General features: G+C 35.9%; 1 protein-coding gene across 1 annotated transcript in view; it reads left to right on the top strand.

The window, feature by feature from the left end:
- The first annotated feature begins 918 nt into the window (after window positions 1-918).
- Window positions 919-24451, top strand: part of LOC111046793 — a 44798-nt gene continuing 21265 nt past the window's right edge. The window contains exons 1-5 of the mRNA XM_039422221.1: window positions 919-1010; window positions 3782-3880; window positions 6981-7163; window positions 18506-18677; window positions 22240-22388. Coding sequence (XP_039278155.1) covers window positions 951-1010; window positions 3782-3880; window positions 6981-7163; window positions 18506-18677; window positions 22240-22388 — 663 coding nt within the window. The 5' untranslated portion in view covers window positions 919-950. The remainder of the gene's footprint in view (window positions 1011-3781; window positions 3881-6980; window positions 7164-18505; window positions 18678-22239; window positions 22389-24451) is intronic.

Genomic DNA, 24451 nt, shown 5'->3' on the forward strand with positions numbered 1-24451 from the left:
TCTTGCCCAAGACGTGCTCGCCTCGTTGCAGAGATGGAACTCTCAGAACTCGACAGAACTCACCGAGTCTGAGAAAGGCATCCTGACCCAGAACATTTGCCACACCTTGTCCTACTACTTGACCACCCTTGACTTGAACAAGTTCGTCAAAACAGCTGGAAACAGCTTGCATCAGGTATTCGACTGCTGCAGAATCCCCATCGGCCTGCAACCCGCTAACGAAGCTGTTCTGAAGAAGGCGCTCATCGTAGTCAGGTCTCTACTTTACAAATTCCATGTTGCGAAAAATATCGAACTGGTCGACTCCGTTCATCTCGACTGTGTGGAGTCGATAGTGAAGAGCTATGTGACACCGGGAGAGTTAAACGTGGAAGTCAATGATATTACTACGTTCCTCGCATTTTTGGAGGTTTTGGATGGATGCGTTATCCACGCAGCAAACTTGAAGAGTTGTGAAGAGTTTACTAAAATCCTGAAAGTAATTGAAGTCGCTCAGAAAATGTCCCTTCCCAAAGATTGCAACCTGTGTTTGAATTATTTTAAGGATCTCATGAATTTGGTGCTCATAGATCTAGGTGCGATGGATGGACACTTCGCCAAAACTAGTTGTCGTTCTTACAAGTTACTAGAAAAACTTTCATCGACAAATACCGACCTTCTAATGCTGTTCAGTGTGGAGTTTCTGGTGAAAGTGTTCAGATGTTTCAGTTGGCAATTCAAGAAAGATGAGTCAGTTTATTCGAGCCTCCCAGCGTTGATGGTGGCCGTATGTAAAATACAGAAAGCAACGATTGCTTCATCTGATGCAAACACTCAAAAACTCCTAGGAAAGTTGAATGTGATTGTGAATCTGATTCTATCAAAAATTATTAGTCTGTCCAAGGAGTTGGTTAACAGCGAGGATTTTCTGGAGTTTAGTTCTGATTCTTGAATTGTCCACCAGAGTTTACATGGATGTGGCAAAATTTGATAAGGATAGACTGAGAATTCAGGAGAAGCTTCATAAACAGGTAAATTAAACCAAACTTGAACACTCCTAATACACTTTTTTTGCTATTTTAAAGAACGACTAGCAGTCTAATTTTTTTCAATAAATAAATTTATGGACTTACTATGACAACGAGATCTTTCGGCAGGTCCGCCATCTTCCATAAATAAATTCATTTATTGAACAAATCAGACTGCTAGTCGTTCTTTTTAATAGCAAAAAAAGCATTGAAGTCTTCAATGTTGTTTTCCATCACGACCTGCTTATTATTAAATCACTTTTTTTGCTATTAAAAAGAACAACTATCAGTCATAATTTTTTACAATAAACATTGAAGACTTCCAATACCATTTTAGAATAAGCTTGATTAGTGACTTATACTTTTCTTAGAAGAAGATAAAAAGTGCTGTTGATATTGTATGAACATAGCTTATGGAATTGAAATATTTACACATTAGCACAGAAACCAAGCATTAGTATGAATTGTTATACCATTTTTTTTTAAAGAACGACTAGCAGTCAGCTTTTTTCAATAAATGAATTTATCCAGTTACTGTGACAACGAGATCTTTCGGCAGGTCTACCATCTTCCTGGTTGTTCAGGAGTAAGTGAATAAATTCATTTATTGAAAAGATTTGACTGCTAGTCGTTCTTTTTAATAGCAAAAATCTGGTGTGGCGCACTCACACAACTTTCCTGGCCGTTATGAAAATTGATCACCTGACGCTAGTGTACACGCGCATCTCAAGTCTACTATTAAAAGATCTGAGCCAGCTGGTGACAGGACAATAACGCTGGATACACACGAAGTCTGCTTCTGCTATCTCTTCATAGTGAATGATTTAATAGAATCCACAGTTACCAACAGTTTGCAATTGAATAATCAAATTTTCTCGAATTTCGAGCTTATTTTAAATTTTAGGTGAAAATGTTACAGAACATTAAATGTAGAGATTTTCATGCTCAATCTTTTCCTTTTGATTTTTTTTGTTCAAACTGTATCTGAAGCCTGATAATTGGGAATCTAAAATCAAACTTTGCATAGATGGGGCGGAGCTCCTGAAATTTTTACAGATATGGGACTTACGGCAGTTGATAGAGCTTATCAATGACTATTTTAGGTATAAATTTGATCAAAATCGTTGGAGCCGTTTTTGAGAAAATCGCGAAAAACCTTGTTTTTGACAACATTTTCGCCATTTTAGCCGCCCTCTTGAATTGAATTTGATCGAAATTGTTCGTGTCGATATACTTATAGTAAAAGGACTTCAAGTTCCAAATTTCAAGTCATTCCGTTAATTGGGAGATGAGATATCGTGTACACAGACACACACATACATACAGACCAATACCTAAAAACCAATTTTTTGGACTCAAGGGACCTTGAAACGTATAGAAATTGGGGTACCTTAATTTTTTCGGAAAGCAATACTTTCCTTACCTATGGTAATAGGGCAAGGAAAGTAAAAAAGTGATTTAATAATAAGCAGTTGGTGATGGAAGACAACATTGAAGAAATGTTACACATTAATGCTTCAAGAGTCAAGTTGAATGTTACAAGTTCAAGGGCCACATGAAGCGTTTTCATAAGAGTCGGCGGGGCAGGACGCTCTCCGATTGGTTGATTATTAGCCTATTCCCGAACGCCAGCCCAATAAGACAATCGGAAAGTTTCCTGCTCTGCCGACTCGTCTGATAACGCCTGGAAAAACGCTCCATGTGGCTTGGCCCTTATTCTGAGCTGCTTTAACGAATTTTTGGCTTTATTCGGGGCCTTCATGCAGCTCTTTGAGGTCTCTCTAAGGAATGTCCTCGGTTATTTCTTATGTGGCTCATAATTTAAGTGAAACTATAAAAGGATTCCTTGACTATTATTTTTTAGACAAATAGCATCTATATATATAAAAGTGAAATGGCACTGACTGACTGACTGACTCACTCACTCACTCACTCGCAGAACTAGAAATCTAACGGACCAAAAACGTTCAAATTTGGTAGGTATGTTCAGTTGGCCCTTTAGAGGCGCACTAAGAAATATTTTGGCAATATTTTAACTCTAAGGGTTGTTTTTTAAGGGTTTAAAGTTTGTCTTTTAGCATGTATATTCTTCTTCTCCCAATCTCTTAATTATAATTATTGAAATTTCCATATCATATGTTACTACAGAACTATAATCTAGATAGAGTACCTCTTCGAAACAGTTGTTAACTGGCAACTAAATTAATAATTTTGTCAGGTTGGCATTAAGTTGAGTTGACTTTGTTAGGTTGGCATCAAGTTGAAGATTAAAATGCATTTATCGCGGAGAAATTGATTAGGCACTGCTACTTCAATCCTGGGAATATTATATTACTAACCGTCAGGCTCGCTTCGCTCGCCATATCCGTTTAGCCAGACGTTTAGTCTGGACCCCCGACTGGATTGTCCTAACATATAAAAACGCTCATATGAAAAATGCAGGCGAGCGAAGCGAGCCTGCTGATCTCATTCTTGGACGATCCAGTCGGGGGTCCAGGGGGCGGAGCCCCCTGGCTAGACGGATATGGCGAGCGAAGCGAGCCTGACGGCTAGTATATGTATAATGATGTTGAAATAGCATTCTATTCATGATAAATTTCTTCTGGTTTTCAAATGTGGAATTTAGTTGAATAATCCAATCAGATAGCCAGCCATGTTTCAAATTTATTTTACCTATATATTTCGTATGTTTTAGCCACATTTTCTGATTTGCATAACACTGTTGCAATTGAACTATTCGTCGTTTATTTAAAATAATTTTTTTTGATTTATAGGTGAAGGAATCCAGAGATTTTGAAAGTCTACTCCTCTTGGGATGTTTGTTATATCACAGTACTCTATTGAAAATGTATGAAATCAGGAAAAAGATTCAGGTAAGACAGAAACTTTGAGAAAGAGAATACATATCAAAAACTGTCCTTAAAAGATGGAGATTCCCACTTATCAGTGTCAGTGAACATATCCGGTAAAGTGAAAATATTATTAACATGACTTCTTATGGGACTATTCATACCCGTGTGAATTGTTCCACTAGAACTCATGTGAATCATATTCTTACTGTAACGGACACGTACGGATACTGATATGTGTGAATCCGCCGTTATCATCATTTGCTTCTAATTTACTTGACGACTTTTATTTATCAACTAATGTAATTTGTGTCTAGTGAGGTCCACGTTATAATGGCAGTGTTTGATTAGCAATAGTATTGCTATCCTTGTCTATCATTCAACAAAGCGGATAGCGCTATCTCTTTCTCGCTTTGCTCTGTTCCCAGATCGTCTTTTAACAATGTAGAATTAATAAATATAATATTTCATATTCCCAACAGTTTCGCTCTTGAATGTGTGTAATTGTTAAAATAAAAGGTTTTTATCCAATGTTTTGCTCTTTCAGGGCTTAATAACTCTCCAGCAATGCATCATAAAAACTGATGTTTATTGTAGGTTTGTAGAGCATTTAATTCTCTTTGAAATGATGTATTATTTCACTATCACTATTAGTTTTCCTTTCATTGTTATAGCAGCTTCAATGTAGGGGGTGAAATTTTCATTGCTGCAAAAAGTGTCAACTCAGCGGTTCCACACCTTCTACAGAGGTGATAAAGCACTTTTGCTATGTTCACCTACTAACTAGTCTAAATCAAGCTGCAAGGTAAAAAATTGTGTCACAGACACTCCAAATGTCATTGTCAAATGATCAATTGTTGCAGCAATGAAAATTTCACCCCCTACATTGAAGCTGCTATAACAATGAAAGGAAAACCTTTAACTGTAAAATAATACATCATTTCCAAGAGAATTCAATGCTCTACAAATCTACGATAAGTATCAGTTTTTATGATGCATTGTTGGAGTAATAAGCACTGAAAGAGGAAATCATTGGATAAAAACCTGTTATTTTAACAATTATTACACTCCTTCAAGAGCGAATATCTCGGGAAATATTGGGAATATCACAAAATTTTACTGGACAAAAAGTGTACAGAAATTATCAAGCTTCATTTTTGAATAATTAGTTATGTCGGTTGAACGCAAGATATGAGCGTGGGAGCAAAACGCTGAAAAATGCAACATTTAAACCACCCTCATCTCCATAGTACATGAGTTAGGAATGGGGACTTTTGATATGTTCTTCTCCTAATTAGTCTTAACAAAGCTGCAAACTCAAAAATTTTGTTTAAAACATTCCCTCCAAATTCCTTTGTCAATTGGTCTATTGTTGCAAAAATGGAGTTTTTCACACTCAACACTAAAATTGGTGCAAATGTGAAGGGAAATTCGTCAAAGTGTGAAATTATACATCAAATTGAAGAGAATTTAATGCTCTATAAGCTCATAATCAACATGAATTTTTCCAATCGATTTTCAAAAAGTTATAATAGCAAAAATTGGTGGCAAACGTGTTTTTTTCAAAAATGTCACACCTTCAAGAGCGGATATCTCGAAAACTGAAAGATATATAAAAAAAGTTGTAAAGAGAATATTGTAGGAAATTATGTAAGCTTTAATTTATTATATGACAGTCGAGTCCTAAAGATACATAGTTTTTTTAGTTTTATGCGAGAAACAAAAAAATTGTACTTTAAACTACATGTGCTAAGGGGGTGGGGGTGGGGACTTTTGATATGTTTACCTCCTTACTACCCTAAACAGAACTGTGGGGTCAAAAATTGTCTCCCAACAACATTTCCCTCTATACTCTTTTTCGAGCATTGATTGCCTGGACTAGTATGCGTCCCGTACCTTTCCCTCCGTGAATTTGAAACGAGGTAGGTATAGCTCCCTACAGAGCTTCCTCCCTATACACAGGGATCTTCATGAATGAGAGAGTTGCAACGCATCTCTAACATTGGAAGAAGCATGTTGAACGAATGTCAGCTGATATGCTGTGTTTTGTTAAAAGGACGTAACTCCAAAAGCTCCTTGTGTATCTTTTCGGATGCAACACCTTGCTTTTGAGAAGATACAAAAGAGCATCTGTTGCTTATGCAAAGATACATTTTCAAAAATCTGGTGTGGCGCACTCACACAACTTTCCTTGCCGTTATGAAAATTTATCACCTGACGCTAGTGCTCCCGCGCATCTCAAGTCTACTATTCAAAGATTTGAGCCAGCTGGTGACAGGGAAATAACGCTGGAGACACACATGAGGTCTGCTATCTCTTCATAGTGAATGATTTAATAGAATCAACAATCATTTGCAATTGAATAATCATATTTTCTCGAATTTAAAGCTTATTTTCAATTTTAGGTGAAAATGTTAATGAACATTAATTGTAGAGATTTTTATGCTCAATCTACTCCACTTCATTTTTTTTTGTTTCAATTGTATCTGAAGCCTGATAATTGGGAATCTATCTGCATTGATGAGGCGGAGCTCCTGAAATTTTTACAGATATGGGACTTGTGGCAGTTGATAGAGCTTATCGATGACTATTTTAGGTATGAATTTGATCAAAATCGTTGGAGCCGTTTCCGAGAAAATCACGAAAAACCCTGTTTTTGACAACATTTTAGTCGCCATCTTGGATTGTATTTGATCGAAATTGTTCGTGTCGGATCCTTATAGTGAAAGGACCTTAAGTTCCAAATTTCAAGTCATTCCGTTAATTGGGAAATAAGATATCGTGTACACAGACGCACATACACTCATACACACACACACACACACACACACACACACACACACACACACACACACACACACACACACACACACACACACACACACATACAGACCAATACCCAAAAACCAGTTTTTTGGACTCAGGGGACCTTGAAACGTATAGAAATTTAGAAATTGGGGTACCTTAATTTTTTTCGGAAAGCAATACTTTCCTTACCTATCGTAATAGGGCAAGGAAAGTAAAAAATGTTTGATTTTCGGGCAGTATTGTAGTCTGGTAGGACTGTACATCGGTATTTAGAAATTGATTTCGACCTTTTTAATTCAATTGAATGTTTTTGCAGGTGAAAGCTGTGCAATTTAAATCGCAAGAAGCCCCGCCGACGCTGGACGAGTCGGGAATGTTTTCAGACCCGCATGAAACCATAGGACCAATCGCCACGTCTGAGCTAACCTTCTCCAATCAGCAGGCGTTGCTTGATAAACTGCAGACGTCTTATGGCTATTTCAGAGCCGCTTTCCAAAAGGTATTTCAAAGATACACTCTATGATTTTTCACTTTCTGATTCACCTTATCCACTTTTACAATCGTACATCTGCTTGCCACTTGTTGATTCTGGACGCGTTTCAGAGTACTGGGCTACACTACTCCACCTTTTGACGTTCAACTCAATTTCAACTACTCATAAGGGGGTGACTTAGGGGTTGTAGCTCGAATATTTCAAATGTAAACACCCATTGTGTAACATCATTTTAAAGGCTTTTTAAAAAATCTGGTGTCGTACATTCACACAACTTTCCTTTCACATTGAACTGTAAGCCCCATTCTTTAAGGAGAATAATTTAGGGGAATAACATAATGACGATTGGCAGCAACATATTTGAAACTACGATCACACTACTGTATAATATGTGTATATAGAATTGTTTTCCTGTACTTTTTCCTGTATGTAAATATTGTGAAATTCGATGATATTTTTTAAAAGTCGTCAAAACAGCTGTTCTACAGATGAAATATCTTGACTATGTGTTCTTTTTATGAACTGCTCTACCTACCTACCTCATGCACGAGAAAGAGGCTACAAAGTCCATTTCTCAAGGATGGGGTGGACCCCCAATTAGTTTCCCAGAAAGGAGACTCATGCCAGTTAATAGAGCTGATAGATAACTATACAGGGTATGAATTTGAAAAAAATCGGTCGTCATTTTTGAAAAATTGTGAAAAACATGGTTTTTTAGTAAATATCCGCCATTTTTCTCAAGAATATTGCGTGGCTCCTGCAATTTTCCCAGAAATGAGACTCATGTCAGTCGATAGGGCTTATGAATAGCTAACCATGGTATAAATTTGAAGAAAATCGTTAGAGCCGTTTTCGAGAAAATCGTGAAAAACATGGTTTTTTAGTGATTATCCGCCATTTTTCTCAAGAATATTACGGAGCTCCTGCAATTTTCCCAGAAATGAGACTCATGTCAGTTGATAGGGCTTATAAATAGCTATCCATGGTATAAATTTGAAGAAAATCGTTAGAGCCGTTTTCGAGAAAACCGTGAAAAACATGGTTTTTTAGTAATTATCCGCCATTTTTTCCGCCATCTTGAATTTAATTTTATTGAATTTCCTATTGTCGGATTCTCATGGTATAAGGACCTTAAGTTTGAAATTTCAAGTCAATCGGTTAATTAGGAATGGAGTTATCGTGTTCACAGACATACACACACAGACCAACACCCAAAAATCATGTTTTTGGGCTCAGGGGACCTTGAAACGTATAGAAAACTTGAAAGTAGGGTACCTTAATTTTTTTTGGAAAGCAATACTTTCCTTACCTATGGTAATAGGGCAACGAAAGTAACAAGAAAGATGGCATCAATAAAAATGTTCTATGATATCTGTATCCTAAATGGCGGCTGATTGAAGTTTTAGTTTTTACTTTAAACTTCAATCTGCCACCATTTTGAATACAAGTATCATAAAAAATTTTCATCGATGTCATCTTTCTTGTTTTGGAAATGCCTTCTAAATGATATACCACACAATGGTGTTTACATTAAGAGCCGGTTTCCGAGCTCGGTATTTTGCTAAGTTCTAGACTTTAACCGGCTTTAAACTCTGGAGTCAGAAAATTGGCTTTCCGAGTCACAGCGTTAACGTAGTCGAGGACTCAAATAGACCCTGGAGTTTAGAGATCACGTTAGACCCTGGAGTGAACACGATAACTCTATTCCTAATTAACCGATTGACTTGAAATTTAAAACTTAAGGTCCTTATACCATGAGGACCCGACAATAAGAAATTCAATAAAATTCAATAAATTCAAGATGGCGGAAAAAATTGCGGATAATTACTGAAAAACCATGTTTTTCACGGTTTTCTCGAAAACGGCTCTAACGATTTTCTTCAAATTCATACCATGAATAGCTATTTATAAGCCCTATCAACTAACATGAGTCTCATTTCTGGGAAAATTTCAGGAGCTCCGTAATATTTATTGAGAAAAATGGCGGATAATCACTAAAAAAGCATGTTTTTCACGATTCTCTCAAAAATGACTTGACCGATTTTTTTCAAATTCATATCCTGTAGCCTATAGTTATTTATCAGCTCTATCAACTGGAATGAGTCTCCTTTCTGGGAAACAAATGGGGGGTCCACCCTATCCTTGAGAAATGGACTTTGTAGCCTCCTTCTCGTGCATGAGGTAGGTAGGTAGAGCAGTTCATAAAAAGAACACATAGTCGAGATATTTCATCTGTAGAACAGCTGTTTTGACGACTTTTAAATAATATCGAATTTCACAATTTACACAAAGGAAAAAGTACTCTGAAAACAATTATACACATAATACAGAAGTCTGATCGTAGTTTCAAATATGTTGCCGCCAATCGTCATTATGTTATACCCTAAATCATTCTCGTTCAAGAATGTCAAGAATGAGGCTTATAGTTCAATGAGCAAGGAAAGTTCTGTGAGTGTAGGTACCACACCAGATTTTTTTTTATTCATATTTCAAAAGGTTGGGTTTGCTTTGAATTTATGGATCTACACATTACAAAGAAATCGAAACGTATTTTCACAAAATAATTGTCACAAAACAGTTTGGAGCATTTGAATTATCCGCTGCAATCAGCTGTTTTGCTATAGGCCTAATGCCACCAATACAACAGCAAAATATTGAGAATTTCCCTCATGTTTACTGCCTTAAAGTCCTGGACTCAAATAAGTCGAGAACTCAATAGACCCAGGAGTTTAGAACATAAACCCGTGACTCAGAAAGCTGATTTAAACCCGAGAGCTTATTTCAGTCCTGGGCTCTGTAAGTCCAGAACTTATAGATCCCGAGCTCGGAAACCGGCCCTAAAAATATTTGAGTTACAACCCCTCATTACTTTGAAAACTAAAACTTCAATCAGCTGCCATCTTGGATACAGATATCATAGAACATTTTTGCTTTCCGAAAAAAATTAAGGTATCCCAATTTCTAAATTTCTATACGTTTCAAGGTCCCCTGAGTCCAAAAAAGTGGTTTTTGGGTATTGGTCTGTATGTGTGTGTGTGTATGCGTCTGTGTACACGATATCTCATCTCCCAATTAACGGAATGACTTGAAATTTGGAACTTAAGGTCCTTTCACTATAAGGATCCGACACGAACTATTTCGATCAAATGCAATTCAAGATGGCGGCTAAAATGGCGAAAATGTTGTCAAAAACAGGGTTTTTCGTGATTTTCTCGGAAACGGCTCCAACGATTTTGATCAAATTCATACCTAAATTAGTCATCGATAATCTCTATCAACTGCCACAAGTCCCATATCTGTAAAAATTTCAGGAGCTCCGCCCCATCAATGCAGATAGATTCCCAATTATCAGGCTTCAGATACAATTGAAACAAAAAAAATCAAGTGGAGTAGATTGAGCATGAAAATCTCTACAATTAATGTTCAGTAACATTTTCACCTAAAATTGAAAATAAGCTTTAAATTCGAGAAAATGTGATTATTCAATTGCAAATTATTGTTGATTCTATTAAATCATTCACTATGAAGAGATAGCAGACCTCATGTGTGTCTCCAGCAGACTTGAGATGCGCGGGAAACACTAGCGTCAGTGATCAATTTTCATAACGGCAAGGAAAGTTGTGTGAGTGCGCCACACCAGATTTTTATTGATGCCATCTTTCTTGTTTTAAAAAGGCCTTTAAAATTATGTAATACATTTGAAGTAATGGAGCTCCAACCCCTAAATCACCCCCTTATGAGGGGTTGAAATTCAGGTGTACTTCAAACGGTGGAGTATTCAACTATGAACATATCCTGAAAGTTACAGTGTTATATCTACTACAGTCTCCAACTTATTGAAGGGTTCCCATACATATGACTCACTCTGTATATATGGATGTAGATTGTAACACTTTTGTTGTATAATTTTTTGGTATAATTTAATGTAGAGAGGTTATAGTACTCTGTTGATGTATCCATTCTGGTAGCTTCAGGTTTTGATAACTACATTCATTCGTTCATACGGCTTTTAGTGGCAAAGAGATGCTTTAGGATGTTTCGACAGATATTTTATTTGCTAGACGAAATGAGTCAATGATGTGAACTGCGCGACTGAAGTGCGCCATGTGTTTCCCTTGGCTGAATTTTTCAATTCGGTTTTAGAAAGGTCGAGACTGGGTGTCAACATTTATGACATAGTTTTCAATCTGAGACTCTACAAAAACACAACATTAAATCTAAAGTCATTTAATTATAGTCAGATTCAGGTTTTAAAGTTTGTGTAGTGAGGTTTGTAATTTTTATTTATTTTATTTAGTGAGGTTTGATTGGCAATAGTATTGCTATCCTTGTCTATCATTCAATAATGCGGATAGCGCTATCTCTTTCTCGCTTTGCTCTGTTGCCAGATCGTCTTTCAACAATGTAGAATTAATAATTAATTAACAAAATATTTTATCTTAATTATGAAAATTCATTATGAAATTATCGAAAAATATGATTTCTTGCTTAATAAAATATAATTGATTATTTTAAACGAGAATGAACAGTTAATATTACATCAATAAACCTGTATCAGCTACCGTCTATAAAAGGCATTGACAAGACAGAGGCTCGGCAACGTTGTTCTATCTTCCTCCACTGCCATTATAACGTGGACTTCACTATAGGAGAGTTTAGTTATCAGGTTCTATAGTTCTATGTATCCTACCGTTTCTGAGCAAATACTTATATAAAAAGAATAGCATCAGCTGATAAGGAGTAAAATGCGCGTGTTCGCGCCACTTAAGGCTAGGCACACACCAGATAGTGAATACAAGAAAAGACACGTTTAGTCACAATACTTCACATAGTTGCTCATGAAGACATGTCTAATTACAATGAATAATCAGTGTGTGTTGCGTCACAAGCAACTATGTGAAGTATTGTGACTAAACGTGCCTTGTCTTGTCTTGACTAACTGGTGTGTGCCAGTGCCTAAGGCTAGTCAAACACCAGTGTGACTTGAGCACTGGCACACACCAGTTAGTCAAGACAAGACAAGACACCTTTAGTCACAATACTTCACATAGTTGCTCATGAAGACATTGTCTAATTGCAATGACTAATCGGTGTGAGTTACGTCACAAGCAACTTGAAATTGAAATTGCTTTATTGTCTCTTCAAGATAGATACATAATTTACATACACTATATTATTATCGACAATAAAGTTTAATAACAACCTGCAAAGGAGATCCTGAGTGCAGATGTGAATCGTAATTACATGATACAAAATAAAATCACAATAGTAATAAAGAAAAGAAAGAATACAAAACAAAAATATTAAATCATATCCTCAACATCCTAAAATTTAGACATACACGAATGTATCTCAAACTCTTATTCATTAGATTAATTTGAAGTAGATGTTCCTGTCAATCCATTCCTGTATAATTCTATTTAAATTCCCAGTTATATTCCTGTTAACAAAATCTAGTGGTATTTTATTGATTAAATAATTGCAATAGTATTGAAGTTGATGTCTGCATATAGTAAGCTTTATGAGATGTATGTTAAATGTATTTGTACTGTTTGCCCGTATGTTATAGGGAGTTGTATGAATTTTAAACTGATTTCTATGTTTGTTTATGTAACGAATTACTCTTTTAATGTAGGTCTGTCTCAGAGTCGGGACATTTAGTTCGATGAAAATTTCTCTACTTGAATAAAGTCGTGGTCTTCCAAGAGCTGCTCTTATAATGTGTTTTTGCAAAATAAAAACTTTTTTTAAATGTGTGTCAAAGGCGGCGCCCCAGACCTCTATTACATATTGAAATAATGAGTGGGCGTATGCATAATATACTTTCCTAATTATATCCAAATTTTTTGTATTTTGTAGAAGATGTGTATCACATACTTTAGTTTTGAACATAAATATTCTATGTGTTTGTTCCACTTGAGGTGTTGGTCAACTAATATTCCTAGGTATTTCATAGTTTGCACTCTTTCCAGTGATTTTATCTCTTGCTCTTCATTCATAGTATTGGTTTTATTGGTATTCATTCTTAAATCCAGAGATATTGGTGGTTGCCCGGTTATGTTGGGTGAGAAAGTGATATATTTGGTTTTATCGGTATTTAAGGTGAGAATGTGGTCCTGAAGCCATTTTTGCACTATTTTTAAACTGTTGTTTGCATTATTAAAGAGCTCCTCCCAGCTATTTCCACTAAAAACGAGCGTTGTATCATCTGCAAATGACAATGTAGTACAATTTCTGAGATTTAGCTTCAACAGATCGTTAACATAGATTAGGAACAATATTGGGGATAAAACCGAACCTTGAGGCAAACCAAAATGTGAAGTAGATTGGATATCCGTTTGACCATTTAAAGTTGAATATTGTTTCCTATCCGACAAGTAGCTTGAAAAAAGTTTGTTTACTGAGCCTCTAATTCCAGATTCATCCAGAAGTATATTATGTGGGATTGTATCGAAAGTCTTTGATAAATCCATGAAGACGGCTAGAGATTTTTTGTTTTCATTAAAATTGTCATATACATTTTATTCAAATGAATGACCGCGTCATTGGTTGACTTTTAGCTTGAAACCCATATTGGTTATCACTGATTATATTCTCTTTTTCTAAAAAGCTCATCAATCTCAATTTTAAAATCTTTTCTAGTATTTTGGATAAATTGCTTAAAAGGCTTATTGGTCTGTAATTTTCAGGTTTGCTGAGATCTCCGGATTTAGGTATAGGTATGATTTTTGCTTCTTTAAATTTCTTGGGAAAATATCCAATGCTCAGACATTTATTAAATATAAATTCCAAAGGTGATGTAATAAAGTGTGATATTTGTTTTATAAATGCTCCAGTAAAATTATCGGCTCCAGGTGTTGCTTTATTCTTTAATTGATCAATAATTTTTTGTATTTCGGTGGCGTTAGTAGGACTGAGGAAGATACTTTTATCACATGGGTTAGTTTGAGATTGAGGAATGGGTATATTATTTATGTCATCAGAAATTTTCCTGGCAAAAGTCTCTCCTACCTCGGCAAAGTATTTGTTAAGTACTTTGGCCTCTATATTGATTGATTTGGTATTTTTTTTAGTATCTAAGAGCTCGTTGATATATTGCCAAGTTTTTTTGGAATTATTTTTGTGTTCGTCAAATTTTTTATTGAAGTAATCGGTTTTGGATTGTTTTATTAAATTATTCAGAATGTTCCTATATGTTTTGTACTGGTTGTTCAATTGAATATTATTTGGCTGCTTTCTCAGCTTCTTATGCAGCTTATCTCTTACACGAATAGAATTTACTAAGCTGGGCGAAATCCATTTTTTAAGAGGCCTTTTATTCTTACTTAATTGAATTTTTTTTGTTCTTTTATGTGTCAAGTAATTTAATTTTTCAACTAAAACATCCACCATAATGTCTATATCATCGGCACTATATATATCGTACCAGTTTTCTCCTTGTAAATCGCACATAAGTCCACCAAAGTCGATTTTGGTTTTAGTCCATACTTCATCTTCCCTATGGTTCGTTTCCCTATCACTAGCCGCATTTAAATGTAAAGAAATACTATAATGGTCTGTTATATTGTTTTTGAAATTACGCCTCTCACAACATTATTTTTGTTTTTATTTTCCTTGAAGAATATGTGGTCTAAACAGGATGCTACACCATTGAAGATTCTGGTTGGTTTATTTATATAAGATTTAAAGCCATTAATATGTAAAGTACTCAAGTATTCGTTTGATAAATGGTTATTTGCGAGAATATTAAGATTTATATCACCTAATACAATTATATTAGACATGTCTTTCATTTGATATAGACAGGCATCTAAGCTCGTAATAAATTCGTTAAGATTCAGAGCTGGAGATCGATAAATAGATATTATTATGTATTTAACGTTGTTTATTAAGCATGAAATGCAGATATAGTTTGCTTTTTCGATAACGATGTTTATTGATTCAGTTTTAACATTTTCATCAATAAATAAACATAGCCCATCGCATTTTAAGTATTTACTTTTTCTTTGTATTGCTTTATAGCCCTGCAAATTGTAGTTAAACTGTGTGTCTTCTGTAATCCATGTCTCAGACAGTGCAATAACATGGAATTTGATATTCACATTACCAATATAATGCACCAATTCGTCAAAATTCTTGTTTATGCTTCTTATATTCGTGTGGAAAATGTTCAACTCCCCATCATATTGACTCCGCTCTTGAGGCTCAGAGGTAAAAAATCATCAACTTCAATAGTATTATAATAACCCACAAGTTCATCATCATGTAAATCAGGAATATGAATTGACATTAAGCTGAGAAAACAGTTGCGATGAGAAAAAAAAACCGTGAAAACCTATTTACGAAAAGACGTTGAAGAAAATAATAAAAACTTATTAAGAAAAGAGGAGTAGAAGGATAAGAAAATTTGATCAGAAAAAATTTGAAGTAGAAGGTGAGAACTAAACGTCCCCACCAGCCCGCCAGATAATAAAATAAAAGATAGAAATTACTCGAAACGTTCATGCATTGATAAGATCCGATATGAAATAGCTAGTTATCTAATCTTTCAAAATTTATAGTCTGCTGCACTTTCCAAGAAGAGAAGTGAAAGAGTATGCCAAACTTCAACCTACTAGGGTGAAATAAATAATTTATAAACAGAAATACAAAAAAAAATACTACAATTAACTCATCAAGAAAACTGAAAAGCTGACGAATAAACATCACTCTCCTCTTAAAACTGAAAGGTTGTCAAATGATATCTCGGATTACATTCACCCTGCAATTGCAACACACTTCAAGACTCTAGAGAAGAAAAAATTATATGAAAAAAAAAACTCTCTGCATCAATGTAGACAAAACACTCATAGTTGGAGGATATCCTCATTATACACTAATTGAATTAATAAAACTAATTCTAAGTGTTCACTCACTTAACCACTCCTCCACTTATCCTCTCAGTGATTACCAATTCATCAGTATAAATCAATTTTGAAACTAATTCGACCGAATTTAATTAGGTCGTTATTATTTAAAATTAATAATGTGAAGTATGCTTCAACTATGTGAAGTATTGTGACTAAACGTGTCTGATCATGTCTTGTCTTGTCTTGACTAACTGGTGTGTGCCAGTGCCTAAGGCTAGTCACACACCAGTGTGACTTGAGCACTGGCACACACCAGTTAGTCAAGACAAGACAAGGCACGTTTAGTCACAATACTTCACATAGTTGCTTATGAAGACATGTCTAATTGCAATGAATAATCAGTGTGTGTTGCGTGACAAGCAACTATGTGAAGTATTGTGACTAAACGTGCCTTGTCTTGTCTTGACTAACTGGTGTGTGCCAGTGCCTAAGGCTAGTCACACACCAGTGTGACTTGAGCACTGGCACACACCAGTTAGTCAAGACAAGACAAGACATGATCAGACACGTTTAGTCACAATACTTCACATAGTTGCTTATGACGGAACTCACACTGATTATTCATTGCAATTAGACATGTCTTCACAAGCAACTATGTGAAGTATTGTGACTAAACGTGTCTTATCTTGTCTTGACTAACTGGTGTGTGCCAGTGCCTAAGGCTAGTCAAACACCAGTGTGACTTGAGCACTGGCACACACCAGTTAGTCAAGACAAGACAAGGCACGTTTAGTCACAATATTTCACATAGTTGCTTATGAAGACATGTCTAATTGCAATGAATAATCAGTGTGTGTTGCGTGACAAGCAACTATGTGAAGTATTGTGACTAAACGTGCCTTGTCTTGTCTTGACTAACTGGTGTGTGCCAGTGCCTAAGGCTAGTCAAACACCAGTGTGACTTGAGCACTGGCACACACCAGTTAGTCAAGACAAGACAAGGCACGTTTAGTCACAATACTTCACATAGTTGCTTATGAAGACATGTCTAATTGCAATGAATAATCAGTGTGTGTTGCGTGACAAGCAACTATGTGAAGTATTGTGACTAAACGTGTCTTATCTTGTCTTGACTAACTGATGTGTGCCAGTGCCTAAGGCTAGTTGAAGTATTGTGACTAAATCTGTCTTATCTTGTCTTGACTAACTGATGTGTGCCAGTGCCTAAGGCTAGGTGAAGTATTGTGACTAAATCTGTCTTGTCTTGTCTTGACTAACTGGTGTGTGCCAGTGCCTAAGGCTAGTTGAAGTATTGTGACTAAATCTGTCTTATCTTGTCTTGACTAACTGATGTGTGCCAGTGCCTAAGGCTAGGTGAAGTATTGTGACTAAATCTGTCTTGTCTTGTCTTGACTAACTGGTGTGTGACTAGCCTTAGGCACTGGCACACACCAGTTAGTCAAGACAAGACAAGGCACGTTTAGTCACAATACTTCACATAGTTGCTTATGAAGACATGTCTAATTGCAATGAATAATCAGTGTGTGTTGCGTCACAAGTAACTATGTGAAGTATTGTGACTAAACGTGCCTTGTCTTGTCTTGACTAACTGGTGTGTGCCAGTGCCTAAGGCTAGTCAAACACCAGTGTGACTTGAGCACTGGCACACACCAGTTAGTCAAGACAAGACAAGGCACGTTTAGTCACAATACTTCACATAGTTGCTTATGAAGACATGTCTAATTGCAATGAATAATCAGTGTGTGTTGCGTGACAAGCAACTATGTGAAGTATTGTGACTAAATCTGTCTTATCTTGTCTTGACTAACTGATGTGTGCCAGTGCCTAAGGCTAGTTGAAGTATTGTGACTAAATCTGTCTTATCTTGTCTTGACTAACTGGTGTGTGCCAGTGCCTAAGGCTAGGTGAAGTATTGTGACTAAATCTGTCTTGTCTTGTCTTGACTAACTGGTGTGTGCCAGTGCCTAAGGCTAGTTGAAGTATTGTGACTAAATCTGTCTTATCTTGTCTTGACTAACTGATGTGTGCCAGTGCCTAAGGCTAGGTGAAGTATTGTGACTAAATCTGTCTTGTCTTGTCTTGACTAACTGGTGTGTGACTAGCCTTAGGCACTGGCACACACCAGTTAGTCAAGACAAGACAAGGCACGTTTAGTCACAATACTTCACATAGTTGCTTGTGACGTAACTCACACTGATTATTCATTGCAATTAGACATGTCTTCATGAGCAACTATGTGAAGTATTGTGACTAAACGTGTCTTGTCTTGTCTTGACTAACTGGTGTGCGCCTAGCCTTAGTCTATACACACCTTAGGAACTGGAAATAGAATTCCCTTTCGAAAAAAATGGATTGGTATTGTATCCACAGGTCTGAATTTCCAAAAGTCTGTATCGACTTTAATGTTTCATTATGAGTTTACTAATTATCAATCAATAAATTTCATTATTTTGAAAAATATGCTCATTTGTGTTTCAGAGCGAAGACAACTGTACTGATTTGGACACATATTTGGAAATTTTGTATTCAAATCTGAAACTGATAGCTCATCTTTACACACTCCATTTCTTAAAAGAAAATGCCATTGAGGCTTGGAAGTTGGTGCACAGTTATGGCCAAAAGTTCTCACATCAAAGTATGCGCATAACAGGTAATTGAAACCACATTATTAAACGAGCATAGCGAGTTCTTACTTTAGATTTTATTTTCTGGCTAAATTCCAATGATTCTTGTAAACAGGCTTCTGTTTACTTGAATATACTTACGCTACCATCAATTTATATCTTCAAACTTAATTTTCACTTACAAGCATTTATCTGATCTAAATGCTATTGCTGATATCCACACTGATTATTCATTGCAATTAGACATGTCTTCATGAGCAACTATGTGAAGTATTGTGACTAAACGTGTCTGATCATGTCTAGTCTTGTCTTGACTAACTGGTGTGCGCCTAGCCTTAGCCTATAAACACCTTAGGAACTGGAAATAGAATTCCCTTTCGAAAAAAATGGATTGGTATTGTATCCACAGGTCTGAATTTCCAAAAGTCTGTACCGACTTTAATGTTTCATTATGAGTTTACTAATTATCAATCAATAAATTCCATTATTTTGATAAATATTCTCATTTGTGTTTCAGAGCGAAGACAACTGTACTGATTTGGACACATATTTGGAAATTTTGTATTCAAATCTGAAACTGATAGCTCATCTTTACACACTCCATTTCTTAAAAGAAAATGCCATTGAGGCTTGGAAGTTGGTGCACAGTTATGGCGAAAAGTTCTCACATCAAAGTATGCGCATAACAGGTAATTGAAACCACATTATTAAACGAGCATAGTGAGTTCTTACTTTAGATTTTATGCTTTTGTATGTTTTGGCTGAATTCCAATGACTCTTGTGAACAGGCTTCTGTTGACTTGAATATACTTACCCTACCATCAATTTATATCTTCAAACTTAATTTTCACTCACAAGCATTTATCTGATCTAAATGCTATTGCTGATATCCACACTTATAATACCAGAGGGAGGAATAAACTGTCTTTGAGACAACACCGATTGAGAAAATGCCCTCTCATATTGTAGCGAAGTTGTTTAATGGTTTACCTACCGAGCTGCAGTCTGTGGCGAATCATCTGATTGCCACTTGCGATGTTTTCAAATGGCAAAGTTTGTTTATAACTTGTAACAGTTTTATTTTTCAATATTTTATCCAAAATTCAATTTGTCATTCAACATTAAAATCAATTCTTCAACATTAAATCAATTATCTTTAAAAGAAAGTTGCTGACCAGTATACTATGGCAACCTCTTGCTTTCTTTTTAAAAAAATTATTTTTGAAAGAAATTTGCTGGCCAGTATACTATCACAAGCTACTTGCTGTTTATGAAGCGGTACAGCATTTTCGCCACCTCTTAGAAGGACATCCCTTCACTATCTGCACAGACCACCAGCCTCTAGTCTATGCTTCCCACCCATTCAACTCCACAAACTCAACCCATCAACAATCAACAGATCAACTTCTACCAATTCAACTCAACCAATTATCATTCGACACTGAGTTCTCCAGCATACATCCTTCAAGACGACTCACCTCAGCATTCCCACCCTGTTCCAGGAAAAAGTAAGCTTCAAGATTTCGGATGGCCAAATCGTCTGCCCGGGAGGGGTTATGTGGCGAATCATCTGATTGCCACCTGCGATGTTTTCAAATGGCAAAGTTTGTTTATAACTTGTAACAGTTTTATTTTTCAATATTTTATCCAAAATTCAATTTGTCATTCAACATTAAAATCAATTCACAATTCATTTAGTTCCATTTATTCAATTTAAACATAGGAATCAACAATCAAATTAAATTCCTATAAGTCCTTGTCAGATATCAGAATTTTGAAGATTGAAGTGTATAAATTCTTTGTTTCAAAAGCCTACTACAGTGTGAAGGATTTGTGGTGAGCAATTCACTTTTAATCAGCTGATGCCAAGCTTTTTATAACTGTATCTTACCGTTTCTGTAAAAATACAGATATAGTCAGCTGATTAAAAGTGAATTGCTCATGTTCGCGGCGCGTATATCTGTACGCACCTTTATATTAACAATCGTTTAGCTTTTACTTTCCTTGCCCTATCACCATAGGTAAAGAAAGTATTGCTTTCCGATAAAATTAAGGTACCCCAATTTTCAAATTTCTATACGTTTCAAGGTCCCCTGAGTCCAAAAAAGTGGTTTTGGGTATTGGTCTGTAGTATGTGTGTGTGTGTGTGTGTGTGTAGGTGTGTATGAGTGTATGTGTATCTGTGTACACGATATCTCATCTCCCAATTAACGGAATGACTTGAAGTTTGGAACTTAAGATCCTTACTCTATAAGGATCCGACACGAACAATTTCAATCAAATGCAATTCAAGATGGCGGCAAAAATGGAAAAATGTTGTCAAAAACAGGGTTTTCGCGATTTTCTCAAAAACGGCTCCAACGATTTTGATCTTATTTATACCTTAAATATTCATTGATAAGCTCTATCAACTGCCACAAGTCCCATATCTGTAAATATTTCGAGAGCTCCGCCCCATCTATGCAAAGTTTGATTTTAGATTCCTAATTATCAGGCTTCAGATGCACGTGAACACTAGCGTCAGGTGATCAATTTCATAACGGCAAGGAACGTTGTGTGAGTGCGCCACACCAGATTTTTGTTTGTTGGAGAGTTCCATCTCGCCTGAATACCATAAGATAAGATTGTGATTAAACGAAAAGTCTTTGAAGATTATTTTATTTGAGAAACTACATTGTTACAATGTTATATCTCGCGCGATAGAGTACCGTTCGCTATGTGCGCTATAGTGACGTCCACGCTATTATGGCAGTGGAGAAAGATAGGAGGATGCGTTGCCGATTCTCTCTCTTGCCACTGCCTTCTATAGAGGATAGCTGATACCCGTATATTTGATTTAATATAAACTGTTCATTCCTGTTTGAAATTATCTTATAACTGTTCATAATTGATTATCTTGAACAGGAATGAACAGTTAAATTTTTGATAAATTTTAATTTCCAAGGCTATTTAAAGACCGGAATAGGCAATCATGCTTATACCGTGGAAGTCAGAAGAAGAAAAAGAAGAAGAATTTGATTTTATTCACAATACAAAATACATTTACAAAGGCAAAATATTCTAAAAACAAATTTGTGAATATTCTCCCCACATAAACGAATCTGTGTGTGGGGAAGTAAAAAGTATTAATATAGAAAAACAGTATTATAATATTTTTTTCACAATTGGGATTAAATATATTGTTAATTAATTATAGTATCTACATTGTTCATAAACGATCTGGCAATGTTGCAGAGTTAGACAAAGATAGCACTATCTGCTTTGTCTATAGACAAGGATAGCAACACTAATGTTAATAAAATACTGCCATTATAACGTGGACCTCACTGTAGATTTGTGCTTGTTTTGGCTAATTGTAAATAAATAAATAATCCAAATGTAACTAGAATACATGACCATTCTAAAAATAAAATGGAACCCTATTTGAAAAATACTTTATATTTCTTGTAGAAACAACAAACTTTGAATTATTTGAGAATGAATTGTCTATTCAACTTCTTGATCCCAACCTTAGACTATACAGTAATTTTCTTTTTAGAATTAAATGATGAAGCAGGTGATTTATTATTTCCTTGCATTTTTTCACAGCCGTTACGAATCTACTGAAAATACAGGCCCAATTTGATAACTCTTGGACTGATGATGCATTGGAAATAGCCGATTCTCTTCCTGAATCATCAACAGAGAGACAGCTGTTCTACATTCGCCTGGCTAGTAACTGCATGAAATCATCCAAGGTCAGCTTACTATTAGGCCGGTTGCGGTTGCATACGAACCACTATCGCATGTGGGATGTGGGACCGACATACCACAGAACAATGCGACTAACGCAGAGAGACTTTCACACTACATTCGAGAAAACGCGCATTAGCATAGCCACCTCTAATACAAGGCCCCGGCCTACGATGTTGTAACGTCGCAGCGTAGGTTTAGAATATAATACATGATTGGTGAAAAAGATCAGCTGGTATTTTTAAAAATCTTTTTCACCAATCATGTATTAGATTCTAGGCCTAACTGCGACGTTGCAATATCGTAGGCCGGGGCCTTGTATTAGAGTTGACTATGGCATTAGTATAACAGTTTTTAGATGTTTGTATCATTATTCAGGTGTTTTTATTGACCGAGCGAAGTGAGGTCTAAGATTCAAGTCGACTGTTTGGCATTTCTCTTAATATTTAAATGTTTATATGTTGCGCATTTACGGCGAAACGCGGTAATAGATTTTCATGAAATTTGACAGGTATGTTCCTTTTTTATTGCGCGTCGACGTATATACAAGGTTTTTGGAAATTTTGCATTTCAAGGATAATATAAAAGGAAAAAGGAGCCTCCTTCATACGCCAATATTAGAGTAAAAATCAGACTATAGAATTATTCATCATAAATCAGCTGACAAGTGATTACATACACAGATGTGTGGAGAAGCCAGTCTATTGCTGTATTTCCATAAGGTCTATAGGTTTAATCGGGTACTTGTGGATGAGAATACTGCGTGAGGTCTACTGTTCACAGAACTACTAGTCATACTCGGGCATTTTCAAAGTCACAGCGACTGCGATTGTGGTACAGAAGCTAGGGGAAGCTTAGTGCTCAAACCAGTGGTACCACAATCGCAAGGAAAATAATCGTTACCACAGCACGCAACGCCATGTGGAAGTATCAGTGTCACTGCCATGCCTGCCAATGCATTCCGTATGCGCTGCGTTTGTGGCACTACAGGAGGAAATAAACGCTCCCACATCCCACATGCATAGTGGTTCGTCTGCAACCCGCCTTATCAATATTCATAAATAATGAACCACTACAATGAGGTCCACGTTATAATGGCAGTATTAACACTGGTGTTAATGCTACCCTTGTCTATCATTCGACAAATCTGAGGTAATCTGAATATCAGGAATTGTCCAAGTATTTTTATTTGTTATTCTGATTTGTATAAATAACCTAAAAGATTATGTTCAATTATGTAAGAGGTTGAGTTTATACTTTTTATTCTTCCAAATGACAATAAGATGATATTATTATAAATGTTTTGATTCTTGAATATAAACACAAATAATGAAAAGTTTTTGATCAGCTGTTTTAGCACACTTGAAATTTGGCCAATCTGAATGTCAACGTCAACAATGCTTGTTGTCGTTGACTTCGGAAGTTTAGGTTAGAAGTTCTATCCTACTCTGAAAATCGAATTTGAATAGTTTATAATATATATCTTATCTGTATTTTATTCATCCAAATAAAATGATAGTATCTTATTGCAGAATACTTATTCAATTCTAGAAGCATAAACTGATTCCGTTTCATAAACCATTTTGTAAACACGTTCACATCAAATCAGAATCAGCTGACTTCAAGGTTATTTTACAGCCCTAGGGCCGTAAAACTTTTACCGGCCTGGTCAGAAAACAATCATTTTCGGCCTCCATATGACGCACGTAATCCAGCTCATTACATCCAAGTGGGGCGAAAAATCTTTTTCACCAATCATGTATTAGATTCTAGGCCTAACTGCGACGTTGCAATATATCGTAGGCCGGGGCCTTGTATTAGAGGTGACTATGGCATTAGTACAACAGTTCTTAGATGATTGTATCATATTCAGGTGTTTTTATTGACCGAGCGAAGTGAGGTCTAAGATTCAAGTCGACGGTTTGGCATTTCTCTTAATGTTTAAATGTTAATATGCTGCGCATTTACGGCGAAACGCGGTAATAGATTTTCATGAAATTTGACAGGTATGTTCCTTTTTTAATTGCGCGTCGACGTATATACAAGGTTTTTGGAAATTTTGCATTTC

The sequence above is a fragment of the Nilaparvata lugens genome, chromosome 2 (genome assembly GCF_014356525.2).
Source record: "Nilaparvata lugens isolate BPH chromosome 2, ASM1435652v1, whole genome shotgun sequence".
Classification (NCBI taxonomy): domain Eukaryota; kingdom Metazoa; phylum Arthropoda; class Insecta; order Hemiptera; family Delphacidae; genus Nilaparvata; species Nilaparvata lugens.